The sequence below is a fragment of the Carettochelys insculpta genome, chromosome 18 (assembly GCF_033958435.1).
Source record: "Carettochelys insculpta isolate YL-2023 chromosome 18, ASM3395843v1, whole genome shotgun sequence".
NCBI lineage: Eukaryota > Metazoa > Chordata > Testudines > Carettochelyidae > Carettochelys > Carettochelys insculpta.
This window is the reverse complement of record NC_134154.1, coordinates 13,635,795-13,655,863: the sequence shown is the minus strand read 5'-3', so window position 1 is coordinate 13,655,863 and position 20,069 is coordinate 13,635,795. Positions and strand designations below refer to the sequence as shown.

The window sequence follows — 20,069 nt, the reverse complement described above, 5'->3', positions numbered from 1 at the left end:
ACCACAAGTGTGGCAATCTTTGAATTCCTCTTGGACATCATGAATCTAGTTTGCTGTGGGCTCAGCATGAATTTAATAAACAGGAGGCTTATAGCTGTAAATTATTGGAATACTGCTTTTAAATTATGAAAATTGCCTTAGCACTTAAAAGAACAACAACCTAGGATTACAGTGATGATAATCCTGCCCACTTGGAAGGGACTTGTCATTCTATCAGGCATGCTTGCAAATACTAGTGTGGCAAATACTATGGCATTGTTTTCACCATCCCTTTAGACAAGTCATCCAGTTATTCTTGTGCAGGACATTGGTTTTCAAACAAGCTCATGGCACACCTCCCCAGTTATCAGGGGGCATGAAGACCTAACATGAAGTAGGACACTTTTTCATCTTTGCTGCTTTCTGCGGTGCTGAAGCCATTGGCTCTCCAGAGGCAGAAACAGTGGTGGCAGCTGCTGCTCAAGGTGAGGCGCCAGGCAGAGGGGTAGGTTGTAGAACGAGCCTGCTGTGGAGAGAGGGCCTGGGGGAAGGAGGAATGGTTTGGAGATGAGCCTGCTCCAATAGTGACTGTTACTATTACCATCCCCCAGTCTCGCACCCTGCCTTATATGTGCCCCACCCAGTAGCCATAGCCGCCTGCCTGTCAGGGGAGAGAGTCTGTCTGGGGCTGTAAGAGGAAGAATCTGGCTGAAGAGTGAGGGGAAGAGGTCTCTCCTTCTAGGAAAAGTTCCTGAAAGAACTGCAGTGATGCTAGTTTAAAGGAGTTTTATTGAGCAAAAGTTTACAACCAAACAAAGCCAAATTGCACAGGATAAGAAAAGACGCACACATAAGTCATCCGTGGCACAGAGGTGGGTTACAGCAGTAACAATCACTTAACATGGTTAACGAGTATACAATCATAGCCCTCCTTGCCTTGATACATATGTTTTGTTACTTACACTTAAGTCCATAAATAACCCCTGGGCAAATCTCCAAAATATATAGCAGAGTCTTAGTCTATCACCATAAGTAAATAAATTAATGGATGAATTTGCTTCTCTTGGGGATAAATCCAAAGATTCCCAATAATCAAACAAAAAAAAAAAGGGTTCTCAGTCCAATTAAACTCAGTTAATCAGGTCATGGAAGCCAACGCTTCCCCTGACACAGTCCCTTGTCATCTCCAGTCATGTCCCTCAGTGGGTGTCTCTCGTCCCTCACCCTGGTTCTAATCAGCACCCAATATGGTCCTTCGTTGTCCTCAGTCATGTTCCTTGTGTGGTCATCTTGCATCCTGCATGGCTGTAGGCTGTTGAAATTCCTGGTGATGGTCTCCTCTGTCACCTCAGAGGGAAACAAGGCCTCAGAGGCAAAGTAGTTGAAGCCCTGGCCGTGTGTCTCGTTGGTGGGCGTCCAAGTAAAAGTTTCATAAAAGCAGAATCTAATAATCCATCAGGGAAAGCAATGGGAGCAGTCCCCAACTGTCTTCCCTCATTGGTCGTCTGACTTTGTCACCGTTGTAGTTGGTCGCTGTCCTGGTGATGGTCTCCTCTGTTACCTGAGAGGGAAGTAAGGCCTTGGAGTGGAAAGTGGTTGAGACCATAACCCTCCTCGGTGAGAGTCCAAGTGATGCTTTAGAAAAGCAAAGCCTGTCATGCAGGGCACCGGTGATGTTTACTGAACGTATCCCTCAGTGGTTGTCTGTCTTCAGTCACGGTTGCAGTCAGTAGCTGTCCCACTGATCATCTGCTCCGGCACCTGTGGAAGGAAGCAAAAGAAACAGGGAGTGTAGGGGGAGAGAAAGAAAGAAAGATGTGGCCCCTGCTGAGTCCATCTTTGGTGGGTGACCTGGCAAAGTTTATTAGTACCTTAGGTACTATGTTCCACGTAAGCTGATGCTTGTTAGAAGCGTTGTTCTAGCCAAGCTGACACTGGTTAGAAGTGATAAAATTCTGCCTACCTAGTTTGTTAGGTAACATTTATGCAGTTCATTTGTGGCATAAATACATAAGCTCTTTATTACAGACTGCATCTAACACACCGTGGCCGTGTCTGCATGAGCCCCAAACTTTGAAATGGCCACGCAAATGGCCATTTCAAAGTTTACTAATGAAGCGCTGAAATGCACATTCAGCGCTTCATTAGCGTGGGGGCGGCCGCGGCACTTCGAAATTGACGCGACGTGCCTCGCCGCCGCACGGCTCGTCCCGACGGGGCTCCTTTTCGAAAGGACCCCGCCTACTTTGAAGTCCCCTTATTCCCATGAGCTGATGGGAATAAGGGGACTTCGAAGTACGCGGGGTCCTTTCGAAAAGGAGCCCTGTTGGGACGAGCCGCGCGGCAGCGAGGCGCGTCAATTTCGAAGTGCTGCGGCCGCCCGCACGCTAATGAAGCGCTGAATGTGCATTTCAGCGCTTCATTAGTAAACTTCGAAATGGCCATTTGCGTGGCCATTTTGAAGTTTGGGGCTAGTGTAGACATAGCCCATGTCTGATAAGTAAACGTAGTTTGGGAAAGAATCTTGAAGGCCCGTTTGAGAACTTTGTAGTCTAGTTCAATGATTAAATTTAACTTTGAAGTGTGTTATGAAGAGAACTTAAATTTGTCTCTGCTGTTCCTATTCCAGAGAAAGTACATGTTTATGAGGATAAAAAAGAAGCTCTACAAGCTGTTAAGATGATTAAGGGCTCCCGATTTAAAGCTTTCTCCAACAGAGAAGACGCTGAGAAATTTGCAAAAGGAATATGTGATTACTTCCCATCTCCAAGCAAGTCATCTTTATCTCCAGTGAAAACAGGACCATTATTTAACAGAGGTGAGTAAAAGCATACACCTGTGTAGACTAAATGCATGCATTGTTGTATCATAACATTTTGGGAGGTGTGGGGAACGTTTTTAAAACACAAAACTTGTAGTCAGTCTGAGGATAGCAGATGAGCCTTTCACAAATACAGAGTATAGTGTAAAGGTTTGGAATCCCTAGGAATCTTAAAATTGTTTTCAAACTTTTTTTAAGGTTAAGGAGATCTTAACCTGGAATTGCAGATCTTTATTTAGTCTGAATCGGATTGCTAATGTGTTTAATAATAGTATGATGGATGATGGAATGATCATTTGATTACCTGTTCTGTTCACTCCCTCTGAGGCATCTGGCATTGGCCACTGTTGGAAGACAGGATACTGAGCTACCTGGTCCTTTGGTCTGATGCAGTATGGCTGTTCTTCTGTGTGTAGAGAAATGATAGCCTATGTTTAATCTGTCCATTAACATGAGAGAGAAGGAAATATGCAACAGAGATCCTATCTGTCTTCCTTCTATTAGAGTCTGAGATTTATGGGAGATAAAATACTACTGTCAGCCTGAGAAGGGAGAATTCTGACATCTCTTGCATAGTCATAGGTAACTGTTCCCTAGACATTCAAAAATCAAGAATTATGTTCAGGAACAAGGTGTATTTTTGGTGTATTGGAATAAGTGCCATTGCTATGACATGAACACGGAATTAAGTTGGAGTTCTGGGATCTGTGAAAATCAGCTGCTTCTTGATTAAAGACTAAGAAAAAAAGGATGGTGTTATTTATTATTGGTGTAGTGCCTCTAAGCACTTTTTATTATCCAGGACTTGTAATGGATGCTATACAAATTCAGAAGATATTGGTGAGATTGCCTTCCATTGTATTTAGTTGTTTTCAGTCCATTTAGGCTATGTCTGCACTAGCCTAAAACTTCGAGATGGCCGTGCAAATGGCCATTTTGAAGTTTACTAATGAAGTGCTGAAATACATATTCAGTGCCTCATTAGAATACTGGCAGCCGCGGCACTTCGAAATTGATGCGGCTTGCCGCCGCGCTTCTCATCCAGACAGGGCTCCTTTTCGAAAGGACCCTGGCACCTTCAAAATGCCCTTATTCCTAACAGCAGATAGGAATAAGGGGATTTTGAAGTTGCCGGGGTCCTTTCGAAAAGAAGCCCCGTCTGAACAATCTGCGTCAATTTCGAAGTGCCACGGCTGCAGGTATTCTAATGAGGCGCTGAATATGTATTTCAGCGCTTCATTAGTAAACTTCAAAATGACGTTTTGAGCTAGTGTAGACACAGCCTTAGTGTCAAATAAATTGGTCTTATTCATTATTCAGTCATGCCAAGAGCCACATGGATTATGAAGGTAACTTATTCTGCATTGTTTTCTAAAGCGAAAGTAAAATATTTTGAACAACCCATATGCATGTTACTATTGCTATATGGACAGGTGTGGTAGGATTTTTTTTGTTTTGTTTTTTAACCAATGTTCTTTTTAATCATTTTTTAATTGGCAAAATACTTCAAAAATCACAAATTATATGTTCGAATCTTACTGATTTGACAGATTCTGAAGTTGACAGATTCTGAACAGGTTCAGAAATAAAATAATTAAATATAATTATTATCTCACAATATTCTTAACTGATAATATTAACACTAAAAGAACAAGTCAGTTCTTTGGAGGAAATCAAAATTTACAGAGAAAGTTAAAAATATATGTTGAATTTTATTTCTTTTTGGTTGAAAACTGATTGGCAAAGATCAACTTTACTATTAAAACCAAAGCCTAGAAAATCCTTGTGTATACTATGTTATAACAAAAGGAAATTATAATTGGTTCTCATTTACAACGTGGTAATATTTAATAAACAAACATGTGAGGTGTTATTCTAAAAAATTGAAATTAAAAGCATATTTCAGTGACAGATGAAAATAACATGTACTGGAGGGAATTCATGAAGAGTAACAAACTTTTATGTTTTGCTAGATGGCTTATGCTCCCCTGAGACAGAAACAGCTAATAAAGAAAGAGCCAACAGTTACAAAAGCCCCCGTACCCAGGACCTAACTGCAAAACTTCGGAAAGCTGTAGAGAAAGGAGATGAGGCAACTTTTTCAGAACTTATCTGGAGTAATCCACGCTATCTCATTGGATCTGGAGACAACCCAACAGTGGTACAAGTAAGAATGTTTTCCAGACGTGTTCAAAGTAGAATTGGAAAAAATCTCTCCTTTCTCCTCTCAGCCTTAAAACCAAGTATTTTTCATGAACACAATAAGGCACGAGACTCTTGTATCCAACTGATGCCAGGATTGACCCATCCTTTTCTATAGTTAGAGAAACTGGGTAACTGCAACTGATTTGTTCAGCTCTGCTGCATCTAGATTAATTTCATGCTTCATTAAGGTCACTTCAATCTGTTTTTGATAACAGTATGGAGTTTTTTTCAGCCTTAGTGGGTTTTGTACTCTTGGTAGATATTTATATTCTTTGTCTGATTAGTCAGTGGCCAGCACCTCATTATTTCAAGAATGTATTTCCATTGTCTTGGCATCTGCTCCAGTTCCAGCACTGGTCCGTTTCAGTGTTATGTGTGCTCCAGTTTAAAACTCTGTGCTCTTTTGCCTTTTCGGAACTTCTTATCACCTCTTGCTTTTAGTCTACCAAATGATGCTTTGGGCCTTATATCAACAGCTTTTCTTCATCCTTTTTCAGAATGTGGAAGCAGTAAGGTTTCGAGAACTCTTGAATTCTGTCAGATATACTCTCTCTGATAGGAATGACTGTCCTCCGCCTTGTCTATACACAAAAATGAGGACTACGGGGAATAAACAAAAAGAACTGGAAGTATTTCTGTATAAGTTTATGTCATGTCATAGTTGACATTGCAGAAAATTGATGTAAACCTCATAATTGGAATATTGCTATGGAGGGATATAGTTTATTCAGGATGGACAGGCAGCAGGGGAAAAGGAGGATCTGATGTGTTATAGTCAAGAAAAGGGGGTTCTCAAACTTAAATGAATTTTGACCATCTTCTGACAATAAAAATTACTGCAGGATCCCAGGAGTGGGGACAGAAGCCCAAGCTCACCTGAGCCCCACTGCCCAGAAAAAGTGGAAGGTGAGAGAGCAAAGCTGAAGCCCAGTGGCTTTAGCTGCAGGCTGGGGGCTGGTGGTGTTGGTTCCAGCATGCAGTGCAGAAATCCTTAGGCTTCAGCTTCAGGCAGTGGGACTTTGGCTTCAGCCCAGGACTTTAGCAAGTCTAAGCCCATCCTGGTGACCCACTTAAAAGTATATAGAATATATACATTTGTTCTGAAGCTCAGGAGAAGTTGAGAGGTCGACAGTTGAAAGTCACTAGGTCAGGAGTTCTCACAACACATTTTTGATGACCTCAGATTGTGGCCATTAGCTCTTGCTGGTGACCACTCTTGACAAGGGAATTCCGCATATGCTCACTTACCTGCTTCACCTTCAACAAACAGATCTATCCATCAGCACAGTTAGGATTCACCTGGCAGCCATATTGGCGCTCCACCCATCTATCCAAGACCGTTCAGTCTTCACCCACCTATCAAGCAGTTCCTTGAGGGCCTCCACAATACATTCCTGCCAATTAAACAACTGATACCCACATGGTACCTCATTTTGGTCCTCGGGGCCCTAACTGGCACGCACTTTCAGCCAATAGCCACCTGCATATGCTCTTTGTTGCTCTTGTCAATGCAAGTGACTTTCCTCGTGGCGATCACCTCGGCGCAAAGGGTAGGAGAGATCAGTGCACTAATGTCAGAACCACTTTATGCAACCTTTTTCAAGGACAGAGTAGTCTGCTGCACCCACCTAAAATTCCTCCCTAATTTACTTACCTCTTTCCACTGCAATGAGCCAATATACTTACCAGTCTTTTTCCCTAAACCTCATGCCAGTGGTAGAGCCATGCATACCCTTGACATCCGCCAGGCCTTGGCCTTCTATCTGCAGAGAATGCAGCCGTTCCAGAAAAGAACGCAACTCTTTGTCTCCTTGGCCAAAAGATCTTGTGGCATGCCTATCTCCAAGCAAAAGCTGTCCAAATGGACCTCAGGCTGTATAAGTCTTGCTTACAACAAATTTAACAACATCTGGCGGGTGTTCATGCACATTCCACATGAGCAATGGCCGCCCCTACAGCATTTCTCTGGGGCATGCCCAATGAGGTCATTTGCAGGGCAGATACATGGACATCTGCTCACACATTCACTCAGCATTATGCTATACAAACCTTTGCTGACACACACACTGGATGCAGCTGGTCTGTACTATTATAGCCAATGTACGTCATCCGAAGATTCCACCTCCAAGCAATGACACTGCTCTGTAGTCACCTAAAAGTGGAGCACCCACAGGGACCCTTGAAAAATGGAAGGTTATTTACCCTGTGCAGTAAATGGAGGTTTTTTTTGAGATGTTGTCCCCATGGATGCTCCACCATCCACCCTCCTCCCATCTGTTTTGGATTTTTCTTTGGTTTATGGATCAGAGAAGAACTGTAGAGCCAGCTGGCAGTGCATGTGCAGTAGATGCTCCAGCGTCTTGTGCCTGTGTGCACGGCCAGCCAGGGGTTGGTGGGTGTGGTGGAAGTGGCTCTACACCAATGAATCACTGGCCAGTAGGTGCAGCAGCACTGGTGCATCTAAAGGTGGAGCATTTATCTCAAAGAACTGCAGTTACTGCACAGGGTGAATACCCACTTTCCCTTTCCAGTTAATTCTTGGAATTTGCTGGGAACTTTATTTCAGAAAGCATAAAAAGTAACTGGGGTGGCAGCTATTTTAGACTTCATTCAAATGAAGGAGGAATTTGTTGTGAAATGATGGGCTTCATGAAGCTGAAGGAAGAATGGAGTACAGTAGAATAAGCACACTAGACTTTAAAAAAAATCAGCCTGTAGCAAACTCAGAGAACTGGTTCCGTGGGGGAAAAATCATAGATAAAGTATTTCGTGAGAGCTGGCAATTTCCAAACAGACAATGTTAAACATGCAACTGCCAACTATTCTAGTGCAGAGGAAAGCTAGGAAGAATAGTAAGAAACCCATATGGCTACATAAGGAGCTCTTATTTACCTCAAACAAAAGGAATACTATAAAAAGTGGGAAAATGAATGAATTGCTCATGACGAATACAAAGGAATAATACAAGCATGTATAGACAAAATCAGAAAGGCTAAGCTACAGAATGAGGAACAGCTAGCAAGTGACATAAAAAGCAATAAGAGGTTCTTTAAATACATCAGGAGGAAGAAAAAGATTAAGGGAAGAGTAGGCCCTTTATTTAGTGGGGAAGAAGAGCTAACAACCACTGACATCAAGAAAGCTCAAGTATGTAATACCTCTGTTCCTTCAGTCTTTATTAAAAAGTTTAATGGTGGCTGGGTACTCAATATGATTAGCATACACAGTAGGGAAGGAGCATGAGCCCGAATAGGGAAATACTAGGTAAAAAATAGTTAGATATGTGCAAGTTGGCAGGGCCTGGTAAAGTTCGTCCTAGGTACTTAATAAACTAACTAAAGCAATCTTGGAACTGTCATCCTTTTCAATTCATGGAGAATGACTGTGGTTCCAGAAGACTGGAGAAGGACAAACATAATAGCTGTCTTTTGAAAAGGAAGCACAGAAGGGCCTGGGGAATGGTAGATCAGTCATTCTAACTTGGGTACTTGTAAAGATACTAGAACAAACGATTAAACAACCTGCAAGCACCTTTAAGACAATAAAGTTATAAGGAAATAGGTAACGTAGGTTTATGAGCAAATCATGCCAAACCAACCAGTTTTCTTTTTTTCTTTCTGACACCACAGAAGTGGGGAAACAGTAGATGTTACCCTAATTTTCGTGCAGTCTTTTGATACAATGCTATGTGACACATAAGCAAACTAGGGAAATGTGATCCAGATTAAATTACTGTAAGGAAGCTGCACAACTTTTTGAAGGACCCTACTTAAGAGTCATTTAGTGGCTTGCTATCTAACTGTGAGGGCATATTTAATAGTTTCCCACAAGGATCAGTTCAGGGTTCAGTATTATTCACTATTACAGGCACTCCCCAATTTACAGAAATCTGACTTAAGAATGTCCACACACATGTACAAAAGCTCACCTGCAGCATCATGCAGAGACATTTTAGGATTTATGGGGCCCTATGCAGTACTATTAAACCAGTGCCCAAAGTGGGGAGGGGATGACTTTTTTTTTTAGAGATGTGATTTTTGTGCTCTTCAGCAGCACACTGATAAAATATTTTAAAACAAATTTTAAACTAAGGTTCTGTAGACTAACAGTAAATTCAGAAACTGTCTATATACCTGGTGTTGGCCAATGTTTGTTAAATTGCTTCATTACCACTTGAAAAGTATCAGAGAGGTAGCTGTGTTAGTCTGTATCTTTGAGAACAAGTTGTCCTGTGACATTTTATAGACTAACAGATATTTTGGAGCATGACTCATGCATCTGATGAAGCGGGTGTTTGCCCACGAAAGCTTATGCTCCAAAATATCTGTTAGTCTAGAAGGTGCCACAGGACTTCTTGTTGTTCTTGAAATTACCACTTGAATAGCTCTTTCACAGGTTCGGTGTTCTGCTAACAGGCTGTCAGGCTTTCTCACTTTTAAGTTAAGGAGATCCTCTCTGGAGAAAGCAGAGTCACAGAACAGGGATAGGAATAGGTAGGTGGACATTAAGAGCCAGTGTTGCTCCAAATTTTCAGATGCCCTTTGCAGCTGTGTATTCCACATATGGGTATGGCTGACCCTGGCCTCAGGGAAGCATACAAGGGGCACAGGTGGGGGTGAGCATGGAAATGCTGGTTAGAGGACTCCAGAAGAGCAGGGGAGGTCACACAGCCAGTGGTCAGAGAGACGCAGTGCTTTGAAGGTGAGTTATGCCACTCACCACTTCCTGGGAGCTGGGTACAGCTTGTGGGAGTTCGAGGGGTCAGCTAGGGGATGAAGCTGGCCACAGGAGCCGGGTCAGAGCTTATTGGAAAGGTGGGGATGCTTAGAAGTCCCCATCAGAATCTCTGCTTACTGCCTCAAATTAAATATGCCTTTCCTCAGGCACCTGCATTCAAGGCTAAATAAACTATTTCTACTATTTTTATTGAAAAAATCAATATTATTTCAGCTACTGTATGGGTTATGTAGACTTTTGTGGTCTGGCCTGGGAGCCTAACTACCATTTGTAGCATTGTTTCAATGGGAAAATGCGTTCTGAGTTCCAAACAACAAAGTAACTTTTGGGGGACAACTCATTCATAAGCCGAGGACTTCAAGTAACTCGAATAATGAAGTGGAGAATCTGTTTACAAATTTTGTGGATGACACTAAGAGTAGGTGTAATTCCAAATAATTTAGGGGACAGGATTCATGTTCAGAATGTCTTGACAAATAAAAGGATTGGTCTGAAATCAACAAGGTGAAGTGCAATAAAGATAAGTACAAAATAATATAGTTTGAAGGAAAAATCAATTGCACAGCTTCAAATTGGAGAATAACTGGCTTGATGGTAGTATTGCTGAAAGGGATCTGGGGGTTGTCAAGGTGAATCACAAATATAAGTCAGCAATGTGATCCAATTGCCAAAAAAAAAAAAAATGGCAACTATCATTCTGGAATGTATTAAGAGGGTTGTATGTAAGAGACAGCAAAATTGTTCAGCACTACAGTAGACCCCCGATTTATGCAGAGGTTGCGTTCTAGTGCAACCCCCTATAAGTTGAATTTCACCTTACTCCAGGGAGCCAGGAAACTGACCAGCACAGCAGCCCTGGTCAGTTTCCTGGCTCCTGTGAGCTTTGGGGAGCTGGAGCCTGGCTCCCAGGTCCTCACTGCTCACAGGAGACAGTAAACTGACCAGCGCTGGTCAGTTTCCTGGCTCCCCTGCCTGGGGGACAGCCCAGAGTCAGGCACCTGCTCCCCATCACCCTGAGTCACATTACTTTGAGGTACATGCAACTTGAGTGTGCATATCTCAGGGTTCTGCTGTATTCAGGACAAGTCATCCCTCAGCTGCGATATTGTATGTAGTTCTGAGCCCCACACTTTAAGAAAAATTATGAAGAAATTATAGAGAGTCCAGAGGGAAGCAACATAAATGGTAAAATCAGATCTATGATGAAAAACTAATAAAACATGTTATGTTTAGTCTTAAAAAAGAAAACTGAGAGCAGCCCTGGTAACAGTATTCACATATGTTAAGGACTGATATAAAGAACACTAATCAGTTGGTCTCCATGTCTGGTGAAGTTTGCCAGATAATCTATTGTGCCAAATATTGGAGCAGGGCCAGTGGTCCCGCTACTGCTGTCCAGTCAGCTGACCCCGTGGCATGCCAGTTAACTCAATAACTGGCCTTTTACTGTATTAATTATCCTAACAATAAGGTGGCTAGATCTAGAATGGTCTTAAGGGAGCTTCTAAAATCCCCATCATTGGAGGTTTTTAATCACACGTTAGACAAACACCTGTTAGGGATGGTCTAGGTTTTCTTGGTTCTTCCTTAGTACAGGCGGCTGAACTTGATGGCCTCTCAAGGTTCCTTTCAGTGTGATTCTGCAACTGGCATGGCTGTTTGATTTGTTCATGTGTATCACCATGAGCAGTCTGAGGCTAAAGCCACAATACAGTAGAAGATTGACCTGCCCAGGGTTGATCTTCCATGGTTTTGTTTCATTCATGCGCAAAACGCTGCTTTCCAGGGTCAAAGTCAACCCCAGAGCTCCTTGCAAGTGGCAGGGTTTAAGGAAACTCAACAGGTGAAACACTTGTCAACCTCCAGCCATGTAGACGGCCATTGTAGTCCAAAAAGCCTTTGGCTAGGTCACTCACCAAAGGCTCTTACATGAATGAAGTTGTCATGGCCTAAGAGGGAAGATCCTTTTATGGGTTGAGAATTGGCTAAATGACAAGAAACAAACGGTGGGGATAAATGGTAAATTTTCAGAATAGGGAGAGGTAACTAGTAGCGTTCCCCAAGGGTCAGTCCTTGGACCAGTCATATTCAACTTATTCATAAATGATCTGGAGAAAGGGGTTAACTGTGAGGTGGCAAAGTTTTTGTAGACAATACTAAATCGGTAAGCATAGTTAAGACAAAAGCAGACTGTGAAGAACTTCAAAAGGATCTCACAAAACTGAGTGATTGGGCAACAAAATGGCAAATGAAGTTTAATTTGGATAAATGTAAAGTAATGCACTTTGGAAAAAATAACCCCAACTTGACATACAATATGATGGGGGCTAATTTAGCTACAACTAATCGGGAAAGTGATGTTGGAGTCATTGTGGATAGTTCTCAGAAAGCATCCATGTAGTCTGCAGTGGCAGTCAAAAAAGCAAACAGGATGTTAGGAGTCATTAAAAAGGGATAGAGAATAAGAAGAATGTATTATCCTTATATAAAACCATGGTATGCCCACATCTTGAATACTGCATACAGATGTGGTCTCATCATCTTAGAAAAGATATTGGCATTAGAAAAGGGCAACTAAAATGATTAGGGGTTTGGAATGGGTCCGTTTTGAAGAGAGATTAAAGAGACCTGGATTTTTCAGTTTAGAAAAGAGGAGCCTAAGGGGATATGTATGCATGTACTCATGCATCTGATGAAGCGGGTCTTTGCCCACGAAAGCTTATGCTCTAAAATATCTGCTGGTGTACACGGTGCCACAAGACTTCTTGTTGTTCTCTAAGGGGGGTATGATAATGATATATAAACTTATGAGTGGTGTGGAGAAAGTGAACAAGGAAAAATTATTTAGTTGTTCCCATAATATAAGAACTAGGGGATACCAAATTAAATTAATTGGCATCAGGTTTAAAACAAACAAAAGGAAGTTCTTCTTCATACAGCACACAGTCAACCTGTGTCACTCCTTGCTAGAAGAGGCTGTGAAGGCTAGGACTATAACAGGGTTTAAAAAAGAGCTAGATACATTCCTGGAGGTTAGGTCCATTAATAGCTGTTAGCCAGGATGGGTAAGGAATGGTGTCAGAGGCTGGAGATGGATGGCAGAAGAGAGAACATTACCTGGTTGGTTCACTCCCTCTGGTGCACCTGCTGTTGGACACTGTCCGCTGACAGGAGACTGGGCTACATGGACCTTTGATCTGAAACAGTATGGCCATTCTTATGACCGCTAATAAGTTCATTGTAGCTATGTAATTGGCATAGCTAAAATTACATATCAGTGGTTGACTTCTATGTCTGATATAGATACAGGCTACCAGAAGAGCTTGAAAATCCTGCCAGCTGTATCCTGATACTTCTGTGAGTCCTGCAAATAGCAAGTCAAGATGACTTTGTAGGCTAGTGCTAAGGTTAAGGTTGTCATGATTATTTTTAGTAAAAGTCAAAGGAGCCTGTGACCTGTGTGTGACTTAATTAAAATAATGGGAGAGATGGCTGCCAAAGAAGGAATAATAGCCAGAGCCCCATGGCAAGGACTGGGAGCCCCAGTCATATTGCCACGGGCAGGTTCACAACCTCGGCTCCAGACCCCGTTGCTGCTATGGGAGGAAGCAGAGGGCACTCAGCTCTGGCTGCAGCAGCGGGGAGTGGCATGGGGCATACAACCCAGGCTCTGGGCACTCCTGAAGCTGTGGGGAAAGAGGGGCACACACAGCCTTGGCTCCTGCTGTATCTGTGAGGGGGACGTACAGCTGTGGCTTTGGCTGAAGTCATGGGTCAAGAATATACAGTATGGTTTCTGGCCCCACTGTTGACAACTGAAGCCTAAGCCAAGTTCATGAAGGTCTGCTAAACTCCTGGCATCTATCACCTCTGTGATTACATCTTATTTTTAGCTATTACCTTGAATGACCTAGTGAAGAGTCACAACTGGGCTTTCAGGTTTGAGGGAGTTTTTGTCACCATTCCAATGGAATAGGACTTCAATTATCCCTGAATAAACTATAAGCTCCCATCTAAACCTGATGAATTACCATCATTAAAACAGGTTGAGACTGTCGTTTTTGGCATTTTGATGTTCCACTGAGGTTGGTGTTGACTCCCTTGCTCTCTTCACATGTCTTTCTGGTTGACATTGACTGAAGTGAGTCATTGTCTCTGCTGAATAGGTAAGTTTTATCCACCTCAGGGCAAACCTATTTGATACCTATTGTGCAACATGTTCAGCCCTAGATGCTGAAAGCAACCAGAGAAGGTAGCCCAGGTTCTGTTGTAGTCAGTGATCTCTCTAATTTTTTTCCAAGCATGGGTGAAATAAATGTTATATGCGCCAAGGCATGTGCGGATGTGCACCACCAGTAGAAAAAGACACTGTCACGGTCACTCTGGGTTCTCCACTAATGAGGTGGGTGGTACCTGAATCTTCTGGGTGGCTTCCCAAGTACTCAGCTTATAGGAACACTGGTGGTGGCTGATATGTTGGTTTCCTTGGGCGGAAGGAAATATTGATAGACCCCCTGTCTTTGTTTAGTCTGATGGCTTCTTTCTTCATGAGTTCTACCTTCAACCTTAGTGCAATGAAGTGATGTTGCAGTATTGCCTGGGAGTTCACAGCAAATGAATGTTAAGGTCTCTGTCCTGGGTGTCAGAGGCCTAAATGCATCAACACACTGAACACTACTACTGTTGACTCAGTCTGTGCCTAAGGCCTTGGTGCAGCTGATATTAATGTAGTTTTTGGCAGTCTTATACCTCTATCCTCGGTGTTTGATACAGAAATCCATTGCCTGCTGTAGGGGACTGCATGAAGTGCTCTTTGGACACGTTATAGAGAAGTTGTCTGAAGCCATGTTATCTGCATTAGAGAGGGAAAAAGAGGTAGTGGAATACAATAATACTATTAAATGAACCCCCAAGATAGGAAGAAACAATCTAAAGTAAACTGCATCTGAAAAGAATTAGCTCTTAACAGACCAAAGCTCTGCAGCAACACTAAAAATGTCTTTGGTAGGCCTTTCCACGTAGGGGTGAATCTAAGGGTTAGATACTGCAGTACTTAATACATTTTTAATTTTGTTTTCAGATCAGATCTGTGTGTTTAAAATCCCTGCTTGGTGCCTTAAGAAGTAAACAAACTCTTAAGCCATTATCTATGACAGTTAGGTTTGTAGGTATGTCTTTTTCTTAAAGACTGTTTGATTCAATTACTAGAATGCATAAAATGAGACATACGCTTTTTCTAAAATAACATTTGGCTTAAGTTTTAAAAGTATTCTTTATTTTATCTAAGAAATCCTCTTAGTTCATAGTACTAGTAAATGTTAATGTCCATGGACAGAAAGCTGTTGCCTAGGAGCAGAGTTGAATTGAAACCTACAATGGAGTAAACACTTAAGGTGCGTCTACACATGCAAAAAACTTTGAAAAAAGAGGCCTTTTTTCAAAAGAGTGGGAGGAGCGTCTACATGCATAAACCCGTCTTTTGGAAGAAAATCAAAAGTATGAGGCTCGGAAATCGAAATCCGAACCCCAATCCCGTATCAGGAAGATCTCTCCCTTTCAAAATAATAAATCGAAAGAGTACGCGTGTAAATGCTCCACGGCCCACTCTTTTGAAATACAGGTCCACCATGGCGCCAGTCAGCTGGAGCGCAGGGCCGATCCAGCCGGCAGCAGTGGGAGTCTATGGTCCCTGCGTTCAGCTGCGTTAAAGCTGCACGCACACAGAAAACCTGTGGCAGGAAGCTGAGAGCGTGCTACAAGCAGTGTGCACGTGAGCTCCAGCTGCATGTTCCAGCCATGGCCAGCAGCCAGACCCCCCGCGAGCCCCACGGCCCCCCCCCCCAGCCCTCTCCAGCCTCCTAGGGCTCCCAGGGGGAGGAAAAAAAAAACAAGCCCCCTCCTGGATGGAGTGGGAACTCCGAGACCTCCTCGGCCTCTGGCAGGACAGGGAGGTCCTTCGCCACATGGGGGTCAAGCGGCGGAATAACGCAGCCTTTGGCCACCTGGCAACAGGCCTCCGCAGCAGGGGCCACCCGGAGTGTACCCCAGACTAGGTACACTCCAAGGTGAAGGAGCTGCGCCAGGGATATGCCCAGACCAGGCCGGACGTTCCTGGGCAGGTCCAGTGACCTGCCCCTTCTACCGGGAGCTCTGGAGCCTCCTGGAGCCCCAGGAGAGTTCCACCCCCCCCATGGCCTTCCTGGGCACCTCCGGGGAGGAGCCGCAGGTGGAGGAGCAGCCCGCATGGGGGACCCAGGAGGGCAAGGGGACCACAGACTGGTCAAGCGAGGAGGGGGAGCTGACCATCCTCATGCCCTCCAGCCATGCGACCGAGGGCTGACCATCCCTGGACATCACCGAGGGACCCTCTGGTACGTACAGGGAGGGGTGCACACCTACTCCGAGGGTGGGGGCGACGCAAGGGCTAGGTGCCCACCCATGGGACCCAGTGGTCCCGGACCGTACACAGGCCAGCCCTCCCACGAGATGTGGCACCCCGTGGTGGCGCATCAGCGACGCCCAGCACCTGCCCTCAGTGGACGGCGCCATAAACTGCGCAGGGGTGGCGGCTGGTCGGTGCCCGACGGAGCCCGGGGCCCGCATACTGCAGGCTGGGAAGGGCCACCTGCGGGCGAGACCCCTGGAATCACACCCAGGCTGGGAGACCCAGTCTCGGGGGGGAGCGGGTTGATGCTCCCTGGGGGGTCAGTGTCCCTTGTGAGGGTGGGCTCAGGTGGGTAGGCCACAGCTGGATCCCCTCCGTCTGGGGCGCACTACTGACATGCTGTCGTCCTCTCCACACAGCCACGCCATCCGGGGGCCGGGAGAGCGCCATCCCATCCCTTGTGCCGGAGAGCCCACCAGCTGCAGCTGTCTGGAGGCCACCCCAGGCAGGGCGCCATTGGGGTTGTGGCTGGAGGGCCCTACGCCTGGCCAAGGAAGACCAGGCCAGCCAGCATCAGGCAGAGGTGGCTGAGGAGCACCTCCAGCTCTCCCGGGTGGATATGGAGTGGCGGAGGACAGCCTGGGACAGGCTGCTGGACACGCTCTAGGGCACTGGCCAGGCTGTGCGGGAGCACACAGCCACTATGGTCCACCTCCTGGCCCCCCTGGAGACTCCTCCTGCTGGCCCTGCCCCCTCTGCCCCCAGCAGGCCCACCCGCCGGCAATATTTGCCAGTGATGCTGGCGCGCGTGCGCGCACACACCCCCCAGGGGATGGGCAGGGGCTCCAGGGGCCGACAGAGTTCACAGCCCACCATCCCTGCACTGCAGTGAGCACTTCGCCTTCTTCCAAGGTGGTTTCCCCCACCCGCTTCCGAGTTAGGCTTCTCCCACCCCCCTCCAAGTTAGGTTTCCCCCTGCACATATTATTCCAAACACCCAAGTTATATAAACTTTTCTTTATTATTCACCACTCCGTGCTATGCTTCTCGGTGGCTGGTGGGTGGTGAATGTGCGGGTGCGGTGCTCGTGTAGGTGGCAGGGTGACAGATGTGCATGGGATGTGGGCGTGCGTGCGGGTCAGAGGTGGCCATCAGCAAGGGCCTGCCTGAGGGCCTCCCAGATGCAGTGGCCATCCCGGTGGGCCTGGCAGATGGGGGCGGCGCGCGGCTGCTCATAGACAGTGCCAGCTGGAGGCCCCTCCTCCCCCTCCGGGGACATAGGCATCCCCCTTTCACTCCACAATGTTGTGGAGGACGCAGCGTGCCCACCACTGGGGCACGTTGGGGACCCCGACCTCCAGCCGGGTGAGGAGATACCTCCAGCGCCCCTTTAGACACCCGAAGGCCCTGCTCCACTACGTTGCGGGCGTGGTTGAGGCACTCATTGAACGCCTCCTGGGTGGGGTCAAGGTGTCCCATGTAGGGCCTCGTGAGCCACAGCTGCAGGGGGTGCACCCCATCTGCCACCATGCAGAGTGGCAAGTTGACGTCCACCACCACAGGGATCTCCCTGTGGGGGACGAAGGTGCCGTCCCACACGCAGCAGCAGAGGCCGGAGTTCCGGAAGACCCGGGCATTGTGGCTGCGGCTGGCCCAGCCCACGTAGAGGTCAGTGAACTGACCCCTCGTGTCTGCTAGGGCCTGCAGCACCACTGAATGGTAGCCCTTCCGGTTGATGCGCTGGGTGGTGGGGCGCGGATGGGGATATGCTGTCCAAAATACCGATGCAGTTCGGGAAGCCCAGGTCCTGGAAGCCAGCAATGGTGATGTCCACATCCCCCAGGCGGACGACCCTATGGAGCAGCACCGCATTGATGGCCCTGATGACCTGCAGAGGGGGAAGGGGGACATGTGCTCTAATGCGGGTGTGGCAGCCGTGGCCCTCCACCTTGGGCCCATTCTGCCTCCCTTCCATCCAGCCCCTGGCTCGTGCATCCCCTGCCCCATCCAGCCCCTTGCAGGGGAGGGTTCCCCTTGCCCCAGCCCTCCTGGTCCCCCCTTACCTCCATAAGCACAGCCCCGATGGTGGGCTTGCCCACCCCGAACTGCTGTCCCACAGAGCAATAGGAGTCTGGGGTGGCCAGCTTCCAGATGGCAACTGCGACCTGTTTCTCCAGGGTGAGGGCTGGCTGCATGCAGGTGTCGTGGTGCTGGCTTGCGGGGGCAAGCCAGGGGCATATGTCTTCCAAGGTCTGCTTCGACATGCAGAAGTTCTGCAGCCACCTTTCCTCACCCCACTCCCCCAGCACCACGCGCTCCCACCAGTCAGTGGTGCTGGGGTGGGTCCAGAGGCGTCGGGGCACGCGGGGCGGGGGGAGCCCCACGGCCCTGGGGGGACCTTGCAGCCACCCGATGAGCTGGGGTGCAGCTGTGGCGAGGGTGCACGGCACTGCCAGCAGGGCGTCCATAATGAGGGCGTCTGCCTGCAGGAGCTGTCGCTGGGCTTCCATGGACACGAGTGGGCTCTGCTGGGCACGAACAGGCTGGGCAGCACTTGGCTTGTGCGGAGGGGAGGGCGGAGGGAGGGGCCCTTTAAAGGAGGCAGCTGGGTGTGGCCCCGGAAGGGCTTGTCAGCCATGGGACCCCATCCAAGGCGTTTCCTGCCTCCCTTCTTTCGAAAGAGAGCTTGGAGCCGTGTGGACGCTCTCTTTCGAAAGACCAGGGCGGCACTTCGAAAGCGCGGATCGGAACGCCGATCTGAAAACCGGCAGCGGGGGCTCGCTTTCGATGGCTGCTTTTTCAAAAGCCGAACTTCGATTTTCGCCCTTTCGAAAGGGTGCTTATGTGTAGACGCAGGTTTAGAGGTGTTGTCAAGAGAGTAGCTCTCTTATTAGTATAGGATCCAATCTTAGTTGAAAGCAAACAGAAATGTGAGAATTCTCTAGCTTTCCCTAAGTCTCTGTTCCTAATTTTTCCCTTCATGCATTATTAATCTACAGGATTTTTTTAAATGTTGGACTGTTGCTTAATTGTTTCCTGAAATAAGTTTGCTGGTTGTTTCTTGCCTTTTTTCATTTTAAAACTAATCTGAAAGGACTGGCGTGTAGAAGTTGAGCATGGTCTTTGAGGGTGAGATTAGCTTCAGATCATTCAATAATAATGAATTCTTAACAGCCATGTAGAATTAAGGAAGGCTGCTATTTCATTGACCCTATTAAGTGGAAAAACTGTGGGTAACATAGGGCAAATCCTGGGTCATTGAGGTGTCCATGTGATATCTTGAAGCACTGCTAACCTATTTTTATCTTGGGTGGGGGCGGAAAAAATTGCCAAACTACTACAGAATACCCGGCATCTTTAGAACTGGCATGATTTGCTGGTAGGTGGATTAGAAGTGAATTTATATGCAGCAAACAATAGAATCTGCAGTACGTATAGCAAACTGAACTTTACATTTATGTCTTTAATTTTCTCTTTTTGAAACAATTATGAAGTTCGGAACGTCAGGAGATACTTTGCCTATTGTGAAGACATGCAGGCTCCCCTCACTACTTCAATCTCTTCTAGGTATTTAGTGCAGCAATGGGCAATCTAGACTAGTGAGTGGGCTGCAGAAGTGCCCTCCTTCAGCTCAGTGAGCTGCAAGATTGTTGTAGCCAAGGTAGTCTGTCAGGATGGGGTAGTTTTGCTAACAGTATTTGCATACCTAGAATTTTCAGGGGATGCTGATTGAACTGTACTAGCACTTTGATTGGATGTAAAGGGAGCACGAGGCTCTCACAGTACAGTCAGCACTTGCCTTGCTTCCCGTGTCCTTGCTCTTCTTTGTGCGTCACTTTAGTAATACCAATGGAGGAAAAAAATGTGGCATCTGGCAGCCCTGTATGTGAGCAATGATAAAGAAGCATCTCACAAACTACACACTCAACCTCAGTGAGCTGC

At 46.3% G+C, this 20,069-nt stretch overlaps 1 protein-coding gene across 3 annotated transcripts in view; it reads left to right on the top strand.

The window, feature by feature from the left end:
• ANKLE2 (ankyrin repeat and LEM domain containing 2) overlaps nt 1–20,069 on the top strand; it is a 53,703-nt gene that overhangs the window by 10,957 nt on the left and 22,677 nt on the right. For all 3 annotated transcript variants that reach the window (XM_075012946.1, XM_075012945.1, XM_075012947.1), the window contains exons 3-4: nt 2,609–2,797; nt 4,774–4,967. In XM_075012946.1, the coding sequence (XP_074869047.1) occupies nt 2,609–2,797; nt 4,774–4,967 (383 nt within the window). The remainder of the gene's footprint in view (nt 1–2,608; nt 2,798–4,773; nt 4,968–20,069) is intronic.